The sequence below is a fragment of the Rhododendron vialii genome, chromosome 6a (genome assembly GCF_030253575.1).
Source record: "Rhododendron vialii isolate Sample 1 chromosome 6a, ASM3025357v1".
NCBI classification, from domain to species: domain Eukaryota; kingdom Viridiplantae; phylum Streptophyta; class Magnoliopsida; order Ericales; family Ericaceae; genus Rhododendron; species Rhododendron vialii.
The window spans coordinates 35,984,698-36,001,096 of NC_080562.1; the positions used below are offsets into that span (position 1 = coordinate 35,984,698).

The window sequence follows — 16,399 nt, forward strand, 5'->3', positions numbered from 1 at the left end:
TCTCATTCTTAATCTTATCTTATTCAATCTCTTTTAAAAATAATTTGACGATCAACCGTGCCCATCATATTAAAAATAGTGATGCAACCTTATACATAGACCTAGCCTATCTGGTCGACAATATAATTGAAAATTCAATTAGCTCAGGGGCGGTCCAAGTTTGTCCAAACAAAAGCACTTATTTATTACTACTTTTCTAAAATTAATCCCCCACTAACCCAAAAGAAAAGTGAGTCTTTGCCATCTTTTGCCGTGACTTGGCTCCTTCTTTATCATAAGACTAGTTTAATTATGATGTTGGTGGATTAAAAGAAGACATCTAATTAATTAAATTAATCACCGGCCAAAATCCAACCAAAGCTATCATGGGGTTTCCCACCTCTGATTTTTCTGACTAATTTTGTTCTCAAAATTGTCATGGCTGTCTACACATGCAAGGACATGTTGATTCTTCTTTTCCGTCATCTTTATCTTCTACTATATATGTCAAAATTTATATGCATACATACATGCACATATAGACATACATAAATACAAAATAATAAGCGCGCATGTATGCGTCAGTGGGTGCCTGACATCTGATGAGATCATATGGTAGATGGCGTTGGTTTACTCTTTGAAACAATTTCAAAGATTAATAAAAAAGATTTTTACTGTTAAAAAAAAAAGATGGCATTGGTTTACGCTAGGGATTTAGAGTATGAAGTGTTGATATCGATCACTTTCTTCATTTTTCGCTCACATATGGTATCTCTTTTTTTTTGTTAATTAATAGTAATTGATTTTCGCATTCTACTTTTGAAGTGCATATAGTATTTATAATGTGCGAAAACCAATTTCCTATTTCAATGGAAGAAACAAAATGTACATTTGAAGACAGAAGATCCTTTTCAATTCTTGTCTCTGCAGACCTCTTTGCAGAATCACCAGCAAGTGGGATTGGTACACACACATGCACACCTGCCCAAGAGGGCCAATGAGATCAAGCCTCAACTCATTGTATGGTGCTTTTCTTTGACTGGAAAGTTTTCTTGGTAAGACCCATTTCAAATATTAATACTATATATGAATTAATTTCAGGAGAAAGGATAAAGCAAATGCACTCATTCATCTTGATGCCTTCTTCTTAAAGAACCAACAAGTTAACTAATGATAATACTAAACAAGTTAACTATGCAATGATGAGAGGTTATGAAATGGGGGTTACGCCTAATTAATTGTGATTGGCTAGCAAAATAATGTTTAGGAAAAGGTAAACAAGATTTCCAGGGATTTGTATGGGCTAGCAAAATAATGTTTAGGAAAAGGTAAACAAGATTTTCCGGGATTTGTATAGGAAAATTAAACAAGCACTGAGGCCCATTAAGCTGACAAACTTGTAAGAAAAACAAGTCGATCTGAGTCCAGAAGTAAATTTAGTCCAGTTTTTTTGGCAACATGGGCTTGTTCGTTTTGGATATTTAAAACCTTGCATAGAGTTCCTAATAAATTTTCTCTGTCTATCTTTCTCCACTCATTATTCTAAAAAATCTCCCACAAAATTCAAAACGAGTAGGGATTTTAAACATTAGATATGAATTTGCTTAATTTATCTGTCGAATCAATCTCAAATTAAAATATAAGCAAGTCATTAATGACGTCCCGAAGAGGGTCTTGGTTTGTAGTGTATGTAACATAGTCTCGCAAAATTTTAGGGATTTGAATACAAGTGAACTTGAGTAACTAATGGCCAGGCAGTTTTTCTCTTGTAAGACTATAGCCGTTCAATTTTTGACTATAACATTTTGTCCTTTTTCCATTTTAGTGATTTGAATCCAAGTGAACTTGAGTACCCTCCTATATGAATTTCAGGTTCATAGGTTTTTTTCCCCCTGGCCTAGGATGGTTTGGCATTCGCTTCGATTTGGATATGAGATGGGAGTGTGGGACAAAGTATAAGAATGGAAAAAGAAGGGGTACGTACGAGAGATACTACATACACTATCATCCATTCATTACATCTTTTGTGGGGCTCATTCTGGGTCTCAAAAAAATACAAAAAAATGTCCATAAATTTTAGAATAATATTTTATGGGGCCCTGTAAAAAATCAGTTCCAACGGATATTGGTAAGTATTATTTCTTGATTTGTAGGAGCAAAACTGCTCAATTGTTCAATTTTGCCCCTACGAATCAAGAAATTATACTTATCGATATTTGTTGGAGCTGATTTTTTACATGGCCCCATAATATATTATTTTAAGATTTATGAACATTTTTCTGTATTTTTTTGAAACCTGAGGTGGACTCTACAGAAAATGTAGTGAATGGTATAGTGGTTGGAGATAGTGTACCTAGACTTGTTGTGTACGTAGGGCCCTAATTGAATTCTCCAGGGGTTGATTCCACATGGTTAAAGCACATAATGCAATAGCATATTCTTCTTGAGTTCCACAATGTAATTAGCTTCCAAGCAGTAATTATTCAGCATTTCCAGAGTATCCTCGTGACTTTACTCACGCAATACTCCTAACTATTTGCGTGATTATGCGGTCAGGACACTACTATTCACTTTTGTTTGATAGTTAGAGAACAATTACGTAAGCATATTATGTGGGAACGATATTTTTATTTTCGAAGAATATCACATGACAATGCCCATCGTACCTTGGGAGTATCCAATTATTGGCTTTTCCAATGGACCATCTTCCATTCTTTATTACTCGGAAAACCAATATTCGTGGCTGAAGAAATAACCCCAAATGGCATAATGTTTTTCCTATGTATTCTGCAGATGTATTGTATGTGACTTGGAATTAGAGATTTACTCTCAAGAAATTTCGGGTTTAAAATTTCTTATTATTATGTGGTCAGAACATCGGAATTTTCGTCGTAATTTTAAAGGAGTCCTATGCTTTTGAATAGTGATCAATTAATTCTTTAAAATCTAATTAATATGCACGTGAATTAACGGGAACACCTTGGATTAGTAGGATTTTAGGAATCATGATTCCGGTATTTTTAATTTTTTTCCTTAGTTTGACAATTAGAAGCGTTCGGATCAACTAACGTCCACCTCAACTAATTTCTTTTTCGATCTGATTAAAGCAAGTCATTAACGCCAAAGCTGCCTTGTTCTCTTTGCTATTTGAAAAGAATTTTTCAAAAAATTCCCCCTAGATTCCTCTTACTTCCAATATTTCTTTCTCTATCTCTCTCCATTTATTATCCCTACTATTTTTCAAAAAACTTTTCAAAATACAAACCAAACACAGCATAAACGATTCACAATTTTTTTTTGTAGTACTACTTTCTTGCGGTCTGAGTTCCGGAACTAAAAAAAATCCTCATTTTTTAAGAAGACAATTTCAAGCTAAAAAATTACGAATTTATTAAAATCTAAAAATATACAATATAGATTTTATTTAAAAGATCTCGATAAGATCTTTTATACAATGCAAAAAAAATTAAAATATTTACTTTTTATTTATATTATTTTTAAATTTAAAAATATAAAATAAATTATTTATTTTTTAAGAAGATTCGTGTAACGGAACCTTTGAGTATCCCAAGGTTCAAGAATCGATACAACAACCGCACTCTCCCGAATGGTGCCTCACATGGTGCCTCACACCAATCAAAACATGCCTTACTGACTTCTTGTCAGTTTTTTTCCCACGTCAACAACTCTCAATGCCAGCCAACCAAAACAGACGGCAAGGCACGGAGTTAACATGTACGGTACCTACCCTAGTCTTTTCAATTTTGAACCTTGCTATTCTCTCTCCTCCTTTAATTTTGGCTCAAATTTTTTCCCTCTAGTTTTGGCGCTATTTCTACGATCCTAAGTATTCTTTTTTTTTTAATCAATCAATAAAAGAGATCATTTTATATTAGAAACGAAATACAAAATACAAACTCTGGGACAATCAAATTCAACAACTCAAATAATATAAGAAATAAGCCTATTACCTGGTAGAGACAAAGAAAGAAATGAAAAGCCTTCTAAGAGAAGAACACCCATACGCAAGTCAAGGACAGAACTAGGATTTTATTCTAACAGTGGCGAAATGTATACTAAAAAAATCTAGTGGTGGCGAGATTATATAAGTTGGGCATAATTTTTTTTTTTACATATAATAATTGCATTTTCTAAAATTTTTATCGTGGCGGTCGTCGCCACTAAACCCCTCCTGATCCCATCTTACGCAAGTCGAGAGACTCGAATTCTTGATCTTCTAATGAGATGCAAGAGTCTTTGGCCAATTGACTTTTATACAAATATTTTGGAAAATATCCTAGTAAAAGTTCAAAATTTTTCCTTGGATATTTTCCAAAATATTTGTATAAAAAATATACAATTTCTTACTTTTTTAATTTCTCTCGTCGAAACGAACCAATATTACATAAATGTTTGGAGTAAAACTAACAATTGCAATTATTTGGTATTTTTTGTCTTTATTGAATTATTATTTTTTGTTTTGGGTCAATAAATTTTTTTTTAAAATTATCTCATCGAGATAGTTGATTAATTAAAAAAATATGATGAATAATAAAAAATTTAAAAATACCAAAATTTAGGAAGACTTTTGAAGCCAAACCGACCTGTTAAAGGACCAAAGAATGACAAGATTAAATACTACCCATTCACGGATCAAAAAAAACTACCCAATCTACCTAAATTTTGGTATTTTTTATGTATTTTATTATTCATTGTATTTTTTTTAATTAATCAACTATCTCGATGAGATAATTTACAAAAAGAAAAAATTTTGACCCAAAACAAAAAATAATAATTCACTAAAGACAAAAAAAAAATACTAAATAGTTGCTATTGTTAGTTTTACACCAAACATTTATGTAATTATGGTTCGTTTTGAAGAGAGGAATTGGATAAGTAAGAAATTGAATATTTTTTACACAAAATATTTTAGAAAATATCCAAAAAAAATTTTTGAGTTTTTACTAGGATATTTCTCAAAATATTTGTATAAAAGTCATTTGGTCAAAGACTCTTACATCTCATTAGAAAGTCAGAAATTTGAATCTCTCCACTTGCGTAAGGACGGGATCAGGGGGGGTCTAGTGGCGGCGACCGCCACGATAAAAATTTTAGAAAATGCAATTATTATATGTAAAAAAAAATTATGCTCAATTTATATAGTCTTGCCACTATTAGATTTTTTTAGTATACATTTCGTTACTGCTACGATAAAATCCTGGTTCTGTCCTTGACTTGCGTATGAGTGTTCTTCTCTTAGAAGGCTTTTCATTTATTTCTTTGTCTCTATCAGGTAATAGGCTTATTTCTTATATTGTTTGAGTTGTTGAATTTGATTATCCCGAGTTTGTATTTTGTATTTCGTTTTTAATATAAAATGATCTCTTTTATTGATTGATTTTAAAAAAAAAAGAATACTTAGGCCCCGTTCCAGAACGTAAAATAAGTCCTTATTTTTTACGAAGACAATTTCAAGCTCAAAAATAATGAGTTTATAAAAATTTAAAAATACGCAATGTGGATCTTATATCGAGATCTTTTATACGGTGCAAAAAAATTAGAAAATTATTTTTTATTTACACTATTTTGAGTTTGAAAATGTGAAATAAGTACTTATTTTTTAAGAAGATGTTCTGGAACGGAGCCTAAGGATTATAAAAATAGCGCCAAAACTAGAGGGAAAAAATGTGAGCCAAAATTAAAGGAGGAGAGAGAATAGCAAGGTTCAAAATTGAAAAGACTGGGGTAGGTACCGTACATGTTAACTCCGTGCCTTGCCGTCTGTTTTGGTTGGCTGGCATTGAGAGTTGTTGACGTGGGAAAAAAACTGACAAGAAGTCAGTAAGGCATGTTTTGATTGGTATGAGGCACCGCTTGTCAAGGACGACGTGTTGCCCCAAGGGCATAGAATAATTTCTCCTCCCTTCGGGCATTCCAATAATTCGCATTCCCATCTCGTACTCTGCTGCAGCTAAAGTTCCCCTTTTGACTCGACAAGCCATGCACATCTTTTTCTCTCTTTTCCTTTCTCTCTCTCTCTCTAACACACGTTTCGAGATAGCACGAGGAGGTGTCAGTTGGACCAACCAAATCTTTAATGCTGTGACTTCATTCTTGTCTCTCTCTTTCTCTCTCTCTCTCCACTAGACAAACCAGAAGTTTGATTCTTTGAAGCTACAAAATGGACAAGGACCAAACTACCCTTTTGTTTACTGCAACTTACACGTGGAGCAAAAAGAGTGGGGAGATGAGTGAGTAAAGGATTTTGTTTCCTTTATATTTATGCGAGCTTAAAATTTCTTTTTTAAATAAAGTATGAACTTTCAAATTTTGATATTTATGGAGCTCATATAATGAGAGTGTAATTTGTGTTGTCCAAATGAAAGTTTATGTTATAAAAAATGGAAAGACATGGGAAAAATATAAATTTATAACTATATATAGTGGTAATAGTGCTAAATCCGAAACGGTACTCGGTATTTGACCGGTACCGGTACATACCGTACCAGTAGGAAAACCGGTACCCTAGCTGGTACGGTATTCAGAACATTGCTTTCCAGCGGTTCCCACTTCCCTCCCCCCTCCTTTGCTGCCGCTGCTGCTACTGCTTCTGCTTCTTCTCCTCTCTCTCTCACGGCAAACCCAGGTAAGAATGTATTGTACATCTCTCTCTCTCCCTCTCCCTTCGTCTTATTCTCTCTCTGGTGGCGATTTGAATGAGAGGGCCAGAGGGGTTTGTAAATCCCAGTCAGAGTCATGCCAAACGGTACCGGACGAAATAGCCGGTCCCTCCATCTCGTCTGAGATTGGCCGAAATTTCCGGTACTCGCCGGTAAGAACCGGTATTATAGCCAAGACGGTATTAGAGTTCCAAAGTACCGATTTCATCCAAATCCGGTACGTACCGGCCGGTACGGAACGGGATTAACAACTATGTGCCCAACACAAAAGTTTTGGTCTTCAATTCAATGCAAAAGACAAATTATTCAGTGCCCTTTTCCACTAACGGGCCTACATTACATTTATGTAGAAATGTGCAAATTTGCGTGGTAAAGGGTCTACAGGAATGTGCAGCCCATAAAAGATCTCTAGGCAAATATCTCACGTTTATGACTATGTAAGATATATCGAGTAAGAAACTCCTACAATTTTTTTTTTTTTTTTTGTATATCGGCAATAACTTGTAGAAGTTGATCAAATTAATACCACTTATTTTAGATATCGATCCCTACTTTTATTTTAGATAACACACGGACAAATATTTTGAACGACCAGTTTTCCAAAAAAAAATGTGATTTGGTTAGACAACTTTCAATCTTGTGATTAGCCAAAGTTCTTACCCGTTTTAGCTTTTCGGGATACTAAACAAGATCAACAGTTCGTAATATCCGGATGAGACCGGGCCGGGAAGAAACCCGCGACCAAAACATTTCACCCTGAAGTCCAAAGTATGAAATGCAAAGAGTCCATGTCTCTCAGCCCCGGGAAATTTTTGGGTGTTAATTGGATACCGCGTGGCGATACTCAACGCCCATCTAAGTCGTCCAAACGCATTTTGGACGGCCTAGATATGAACGGAGGAAAAGAGGAGATAGTAAATGGTACTAAAATAAGCAATACAAGAACCAGTCACTTATATTTGGCAGCATATGGAGTTTAAGCTTGTAAATAGAACTCTGATCAATCTTTTTTTTAATAGAGCTTATTTAAGTAATATTGTTACTCAATATCGGAGTTAAACTTTAGTTTATTTTGGTAATATTAATTGCTTTGGTCTCCCTGGATTTGCATTAGTGATCTCTGGGGTGGTCTGTTGCATATTTCTGTTTGGCTTCAAATGGGAATCGTAAAATGGCTTAAACGTAATTAAGTTAGGTGAATGAGTCTAGTCATAGACTTAAATATAATCATAAAATGGCTTAAACCTAATTACATTGGGTGAAGCTGGAAAATATGTATTACAGGGACGAGTTTCGGAAAAAATACTACGAATGGAGAAAAAAACAATTTCATTTTTTCTCTTATCTTTATTTCTGTTTTAAAATGTAACCATAGCCTGGAAACCTCCAGTTGTTGCTTCATTGTCTAGACTCTAGACTAGACGACCAGACAAAAGTGAATTTGGCAGACTTAGGAAATATATGACTTTCGATCAATCTGATAGCTATGGCTCATCAACTCGATCATTAACTTATTAAAGGTTGGGAATTAAAGGGAGAATATTTCCACTCAATTGTGATGATTTTGCTTGCATGTGGGAGCTAGACTCTTTGTGTGTTTTTTTTCCACATATTTAGAATGATTACTTTGTCTGTTTTCCCCCTCTCGTGTTGGAGTTGTTTCTTCGAGATTTTATTTGTACCTACTCAATGATTTTACCATATCTTTAACTGGCCTATGTCCAACCTCTGCTAGTGCATTCGCCTGTGTCTTGATTTTGGATTTTGGTAATTCTGGGTCTCTAAATTCTTCCCCCTCAAACTAGTTTTCCAAAAACGTAGAAAGATATAAAAATTTTGGAAAAACATTTAATGCTATAGTCATTTTCATCCTTGTAATAGCCATGTTAGATTTGGATTAGGATCAATCAATTTGTCCCAAGTCCACTTAATTTTCTTGCAACCGGTCGGCAAGGTCAAGTTTTATAGTATTTATTACAAATAATGTAGACTTAGCGCATCTCGACTCATTTTTGGGGTTTAGGAGGGAGCGCCCATAGCAGGGGCTCGAGGTTTCAGGGATAGAGTCCACGGCAGGGCTTGAGGGTAGTGCCCGGAACCTAGACAGGGATATTACGATAATTGACGATATAAACCTTGCGTAGCCGATGTAATTTGTATTCCGTTTTTCATACGATACCCGTGTCTAGATAAAAACTTGTGCCTTTTTCAGTGTGCACTTATTCTTTTTCGGTCGCATCCGAGGCTTAAAAAAGAAAAAGAAAAAGAAGTAAACAGTTGGAGATTAAATTCGTTCTCTGAATATCATTTCGATCCATTTGATTAGTGGGCTACCCTGGGCCCACTAAATATTGTGTCGAAAGAAAGGATTCACCTGTGGGCTGGGCTTACAAAATCAGGCCCAGTTGTCTCCAAACCTCAAAAACTATTAGATCATCATCATGTTTTCCGAAATCTGCTATTTGGCAGGGGGGGGGGGGGGGGGGGGGGGCGGGGCGCTGGGGTGTGGTGGGGTGACAAAAAAAAAACTTATTTACCTTTTTGGTCCCCACCGAATTGAGCAAATGTCTTTTTGGTCCTTAATATGCCGATTGCATACATTCAGTCCCCGATGTTCAGAATTTGTGTTTAATTGGTCCCCAACACAGATGATGTTAGCTTTGTCCGTCAAACTAGGGACATCGATCTTGGGTATTTTATCATATAATTAATTTGATTAGATGTCATCTTGTGATCCACCAACGGGTGGTTTTGGATAAAGAAGTAAAGTGTAGTAACTTTTTTTTTGTCTTTATATATATATATATATTTTTTAGTTTGATAATTTTGTGTCAAACTTTTATGACTTATTAGTTTTCCTCGTCAAGAATAATCGAAAAAGTAAAAAAACAAATTGATCAATGCTCGTGATTAGAAATAAGGATAGACATAGAGACTAATGCACACTCGCACAATCACATGTACGCATATTTCGTTGATTCGGTAGAAAATGAGCTCTTTCTTTTTGGAATCATCTGCCTTAATTTGAGTATAAATTTTGTCAACATTTTTCCTTTAATGCACTTCCGTTTGCCGAAGGAAAAAGAAGAAGAAATTATTACAATCACGTACGCAAATAATGTTGGTAGTGACATAAGCAATTGTAAAACATAGTCAGACACATTGAAGAGGGTGAAGACTCGGCACACACTACATAGTACAGTATGTAAAAGTATGCAATGCATGTAAATTGGGCAGATTTAGCAGCCCTACTAGAAAACAATGGATCAAGTTTTGAACATTTTGAACCGAGTCTCCGAAATTTGAAATTATGTATTATTCAAGCGTGTAGGAAATACTCTTTTTAGCCAAAAAAAAGTCAATATTTGGGTAAAAGTAAAAGTAAAAAAAAAATTGCTTTTTCGATTTCTCTCGTCGAGACGAACTATAATTTACAAGAGTTTGAAAAAAAACCTACGAACACAAAAAAGAAAAATTAAATAAAGACAAAACTAGCAAAAATTCTTTTTAACTTAGGGGAAACGTACACAAGGATACTAGGTTAGTAGATTGCACATCTTCGATCATACCCACGTATGAGCACCATACAGGAATGTACCACCCCCCTCCCCCCTATAAATTGGCCACTGCAAAACCAACACAAGGAGAGATTGACAGAACTAATCATGAGTTCTTTCCCTCTACAATCGCTCTTCTTTGTCCTCCTGTGTTTACTTGCTTCTCATCAGTGTGCCGAAGCCCGATATTTACAAACCAGTAAGGAGCTCTTCTGCTCCGTGTACACTTTTGGGGACTCCTTCGTGGACCCCGGCAACAACGATTTCATAAACACGCCGTTCAGGAGCAACTTTCCTCCTTATGGCAGAGAATTCCCCGGCGGAGTCTCAACGGGGAGGTTTTCGAATGAACTTCTGTTCCCGGACATCCTTGGTGGGTTTTTGAAATGGGTTTGTTCTATTCATGAATTCGCAGTAGATTTCTTTAGCTGGGAATTAAGTACTTTAAAAAATACTCCAATTGGATGTTTATTTGTTGTGATACTAATTTGTTCTGTGTTCTTTTGGAACTGCAGCGTACTACGTGGGCGCGGTAAATTACACGCGGCCATACTTGGGCCCACGACTTGATCTGAAAGAGTCCCCGACTGCCGTCAGTTTCGCCTCTGCCACCAGTGGATTCGACCCCTACACTGCCAACAAAACCGTCTCTCTCTCTCTCTCTCTCTCTCTCTCTCATATGCCTTAAACAACGCAAGGAGTATTTTTTTTTTTTTTTTTGACGCTAATTATGGGGAACCCGCCAATCAAATTCAAAGCGTTGGGTTGGGCGGGTGATAGACTGTTGGTAGTTGGCAACTTGAATTTACTATTGCTTAAATCTTGTTTACGCGCCATGACTCCTAAGATCTCACCCCTTCATTTTGTAGTCTGTTCATCTTATTAGTTTGGATCCCTCTTATCAGATTGAAGATTCAATTTTCACTTATTTAAAATGTTGTTTATTGCTCGTTTTAAATTAACAGCTGTTAATCTTGTGCTATTGGATGTCGTTTTACTCTCTTATTCTTAGTGAAATTTATGTATTTCTGCAGAATGCATTGCAATTATCCGACCAACTCAAAAGTTTCCAACAATACAGAGCGAGACTCGAAAAAGCAATCGGAAAGAAGAAAGCCGATAGCCAGATTGAGCAAGCCATCTTCTATGTGAACGCGGGGTCTGACGACTTCGCGTTTTCCTATTTCCACGATGGCATCGGCCTGCCAAACTAAAACCCCTGCGATTATGAGCAGTTCTTGCTGTTATTTATACGGCGATTTTTCGAGGTTTGGATCCTACAGCCTTTCAATTCAAATGCATAAAAACCTAGTAATTAACCCCACTACGCACCACACCACCGGACTGCTCACCCGAATGCCTTTCTCCACCGCCAGCTCGATGTCGTCGTTGCCTGCACAATAAAATAGACTTTAGAATTGGACGTCATCTGAGGCAATAGCAAGTGCAACCTGCCCTAATGTTGTAGCACAAGGAAATAGTCTCCCCACCAGAAATATATTGAGACATATTGTAGTATACTCAGGGGGTGAGGAAGCCTAACTACTTTTCTCTGAGGTCGTGTCCGAGGCGAGACTTCTGCACACAACGAACCTTGAAAATTAGGCATACCAAAGTACATACTAGATAACAAATCGTAACTATTGCACTCGGCGAACCTAATAATAGACTTATAAAAGTACATACTAGGTACCAAATCGTTTGCAAACGGGAAACTTTTGCACCGGATGAACATTAAAAATCGACTTGTAACAGTACATACGTAGGTGCCATATTGATTTCATACCGCAACAGCAAAACACCACTCTGCCTGATTCTGTTACATGTTAAATGGGAGAGCTGCCTTGAACTTAGCTTTGTCTTTAATGAACTTTTCAAACTTGGTCTCGATGCTTTTTAACTTGTTTGATTCCTCTCATCAATACGAATAGAAAAGTAAGAAAATTTAGAATCAAATTTTAAAATGAATATAATCCCAGATATGTTAACGATAAGTTATGACAAACCAAACTCACACTAAGCATATCTGCCAATTAGCTTGACTATTTATCCTACCCTTCTCCAAGAGCTCACCATGTCTCCAATATGCATCCGAGCAAATGCTAGGATCTCAAGCAATATTGCATGCATACATATTTCTTTGTCCCCTCTAGCAAAAATACAAGCAAAGATATATATGCTAATTTTCTTTCAAAGCTTACAGAGGTTATTGGAACAAGGGGCTCGAAAAATAGCAGTAAATGGTCTACCACCCTTGGGTTGCATTCCAGTTGGTGTCACTCTGCTTCCTCAACCTGCAAAGAATATACAAGATAAAGCTCGGACTTGTATTGGTTACGTGAATGCCATATCACTAGATTTCAACTCTATGCTCCAGGAAGAGTTGGAGGATCTGCAGAGTCAACATCCAGAAGCAAAGATCGTCTACATTGACTTTGTAGAACCCCTACTCGATGTTATACAGAACCCACATGAATACGGTTAGTACGAAAGCATAGTATTTCTTAAGGAATGTGGAAATCCAGAATTTAATCTGTTAAAATGGTTTTTACAGGTTATACCGAGGTGAACAAGGGTTGCTGTGGGACTGGGTTTTCTGAAATTGGCACACAATGCAACGCAACAACTTCGCTTTGTTCTGATTCCGACAAGTTCGTATTCTGGGATGCAGCACACCCAACGGAGAAGACATACCATCTCATTTTCAGAAGCAATCTTGCAGCCATTGATGACCTCATTGGGAGCTAATTTCTGATCATCCTTCTCCAGTTACGGATAATTTTAATAATTTCCATTTCTGCAATAGCAGTGGAATGATATAATGTCATGTATGAAAATCATGAAATATCAGGTTGATTAAGCGTTAAAAAAATGAATTAGATTTGTCTTGATTCATAAGAGAAGATACAAAATTATGTAATCTGGAAAAGTGAGGTGGCCAACATAACAGGCAATGGACTCCAAAGTCACACACTGATTGATACTGAACCTGACTTCGGGGCTAATCAGAACCTTGAAAACTGCCCCAAATTCCATCTATACAAGTTGAGCTATCTTCGTATCATCTAACTTAAATTCTCTAACAAAAAATATTTTACTTGGACGAATCAACTGCTATATCATGTAGGTTGGATCATTGCCCATAGTTAGAGAAAGGGTTCCACCGCCATGTTCGGATGAACCCTGGTCATAACTTCATCTCAGACACCACAGAGAAAAAGGTCCTTTCGAATTCATAGCTAAGTAAATCAAATCAGACATTGCACATGCTTTCTTTTGTCATTCTAATGAAATAGTCAACACAAGTTCAATAACCACAACATTGCTAACTAATTCTCGGGATCGAGGAGCACCTAATTCTCCAAATATTCGATTTTGGTAAAAGCCATTTCTTATTGACTCATAAATTCAAAACCAAATCTCGAGCGAATTCTGTGGGGTGGTGTTCAATATAGACCTCCTAATTGTCTCGAATCCTCTAAGTGGGTTGAGACAGCTCCCTCTTCCACCTAGCTCTGTAAAAAGAAGGACCGGTTAGTGCCTCGCTGGAAGACATTCCGATGCTTAAGTCAGTCAGTTCTGAGCTCAAGAGAGCTAAGGAGCGGAACTTTAGCTAGGAGAAGAAGGCATACCTCTTACGGTTTATCTCTATAGTGCTTATAGGAGTGCCCTGCCTTGGAGATCAAAGTGGCTCATGCGGCCTCGTGCCAGGGTGATGTCACCGATTGCCACTCCCGGACATCCACTTCCTGACCAGACGCCGCACGTGATGATCCCCCGGCACTGTGTTGCCGCCCGGCACACCAGTGAATATCCGACATTACCTCATGCCGACGAGTCTTATAGAGAATTAGCATTTGAGTGATGTTCGAAATTTGTTCAAATTTATTTTAAGACGACCTTACTCACGAGGAACAGATTAGTCCATGTTGTATCCTTTCCAATGCAAATATATACTTCATGGGGAGCAAAGTTATTTGATTCCAAATTGTGGAGGCTTCGGTTATGGCCTCGGTAAATGGGCTCCCGATAACCGAGGACTTATGGTGTGATCCATGGTCACGAACAGGAGAGCCCTTGAAGTTACCCTTATCCTCAGTGGCATGGTGTCAACACTCCTGTCAGTACTTCGGTTGATCCCCGAGGAGTACGTTCCGTTGAGATCTGGAAAGAATGAAATCTAGCAAAGGGGGACCAAAAGTGCCACGTGGCAGACAGGACCACCATGGCCATGTGCTTCGTAACCGCCTTATCCAGTGCGTCACTTATGACGTCACCGAGGGCGGTTACCTAAGCGTGACTCCTACGCGCTTCCTTGGAGGCCAAGTAAACATAGGTCTATAAATACGAAAGGATTCTAACCTAAAGAGGTACGCCATCTTTACCCTAACCCTAGACCTAAACTACTCTCCTGACATCTAACTTGATCGTCGGAGGGTCACTGGGCTTTTCCAAGCCCTAGTGACTGGTTGCAGGACCCCAGGCGGACGAGCGGAGCAACGGAAGAGGAGTATTGTACCAGGCATAGGTCCCTCCAAACTTGAACCCCTACAATTGGCGACTCCGCTGGGGATCTAGCCTCGAATCCAACATCCTCACCTCTCCTTCTGCTCCATTCAACGATTCTTGATTCAGAAATGGTCGAAATCGATGACGCTCACCACGGAGGAACTACCCACGGGCTTGGTTCCCTCGTGGATCACAGCCCAGCCTCCGGCGGAGCAGCCGCCCTGGGAAAAACTCACGTATCAATAGGAATCGGCGCCGGAGGACCAGAAGCAGGCCCATCCTCCGAGCTTCATTCCTACGTCCGCCACCTCGAGCGGAAGATCGATGACCTTACGACTGCCATGGAGCGCGACCGTCACGTGAGGGATGAATTGGCAGAGATTAAACATCTTCTCCAAATCTCTCCATCTCATTCCTCCGGAAGCCGTGGTGGAAGAAAGGACCGTCACACATCCCCTCGCAGTCATGAAGTTGGCCACCTGCTAGAACATAGGTCTCGCCCCTCCGCCAAGGATCGTCTCGAGTCACCCAGAGCAGCAGACACTCGAGCCCCAAGAAACGCATCGCACAGAGACCGTTCTCGCTCCCCCGTGCAACTTCGAAGGAGACCATCAGCCTTCGAAAGGCTCGGTGCTGGGAGCGTCTCTGCCTCCTCTACTCACTCGGTCCAGGTGGGCAAGGCAGGCCGGGAATCTACCCCTAGCCTCACAAGGGCTCCCAGGGGAGAGGACGGCCTCGTAGAGATCCAGACCAAGGGATACCGTGAACGTCTCAAGGGCCCCGGATCCAGAAACCCTGCCGGGGCACACAGCAGGAGCCCAATCACCGAGCGCCTCGAGCCTTCTGCTCGAGATAGCTACCGCCACCACCGCCAGGACCGCTTTCCCAGGAAATCGGTTAGTCCTGCCCCTGATAAAAAGGAATATGAACGATTAGACAAGCTTGTCCCCAAGAAGCGTACAGCGACCGAGCGTCCAGACGGTCCCGACCGTTCGATCCGACCTCATCGCGACGCACGACTTGCACGACTCACAACCTCTCCCTTTACAAGAGAGATCGACTCGGTTACCCCACCCAAAGGATTCACCCAACCCAAGTTTGCCAAGTACGATGGCAAGACCGAGGCGTACACCCACTTGGTTCAATATAAACTTGTCATGTCTCTGTTTCTTCGGAATGAACCCTCGGATGATGCCTTCTTATGCAAAGTGTTTCCTGCGAGCCTCGGTAACCTAGGTCTCACCTGGTTCAACCAACTCCCGGCTCGGTCAATCTCCTCATTTGACTCCCTTTGCGACGCCTTCATGGCTCGATTTGTAACAAGCAACAAACATGAGAAGGAAATTGACTCCCTCCTCGCCCTCCGCAAGAGAAACGATGAAACGCTTCGGCAGTACGCCGGTCATTACTGGGAACTGTTCAATGAAATAGAGGGCTGCGACGGCGTTATCTCTGCCCGAGGGTTCAAGCTAGGCCTGACCTCCCAAGATGAGCAAGTTTATGACGACCTTGCTCGCCATAAACCAAACTCAATGAAGGACCTCATGACGCGTATCGAAAGGTGGTGCCAGCTCATTGAATCAAAGGCAGAGAGAGGCATGGGGAAGCCGACAAGTTCAAAGACAACGAACTCCTCGGTCACCACACCGATTCCCCCACCAGTCTCAACTCCAA

At 39.0% G+C, this 16,399-nt stretch overlaps 1 protein-coding gene across 1 annotated transcript; it reads left to right on the forward strand.

Moving 5' to 3' along the window:
• Nucleotides 1-10,303: 10,303 nt before the first annotated feature.
• Nucleotides 10,304-13,223, forward strand: LOC131328691 (GDSL esterase/lipase At5g45960-like). Its single transcript, XM_058361604.1, has 5 exons — nucleotides 10,304-10,589; nucleotides 10,732-10,862; nucleotides 11,251-11,390; nucleotides 12,254-12,696; nucleotides 12,771-13,223. The coding sequence occupies exons 1-5, from the start codon at nucleotides 10,325-10,327 to the stop codon at nucleotides 12,962-12,964; spliced, it is 1,173 nt and encodes a 390-aa protein (XP_058217587.1). The 5' UTR covers nucleotides 10,304-10,324; the 3' UTR covers nucleotides 12,965-13,223.
• The last annotated feature ends 3,176 nt before the right edge of the window (nucleotides 13,224-16,399 follow it).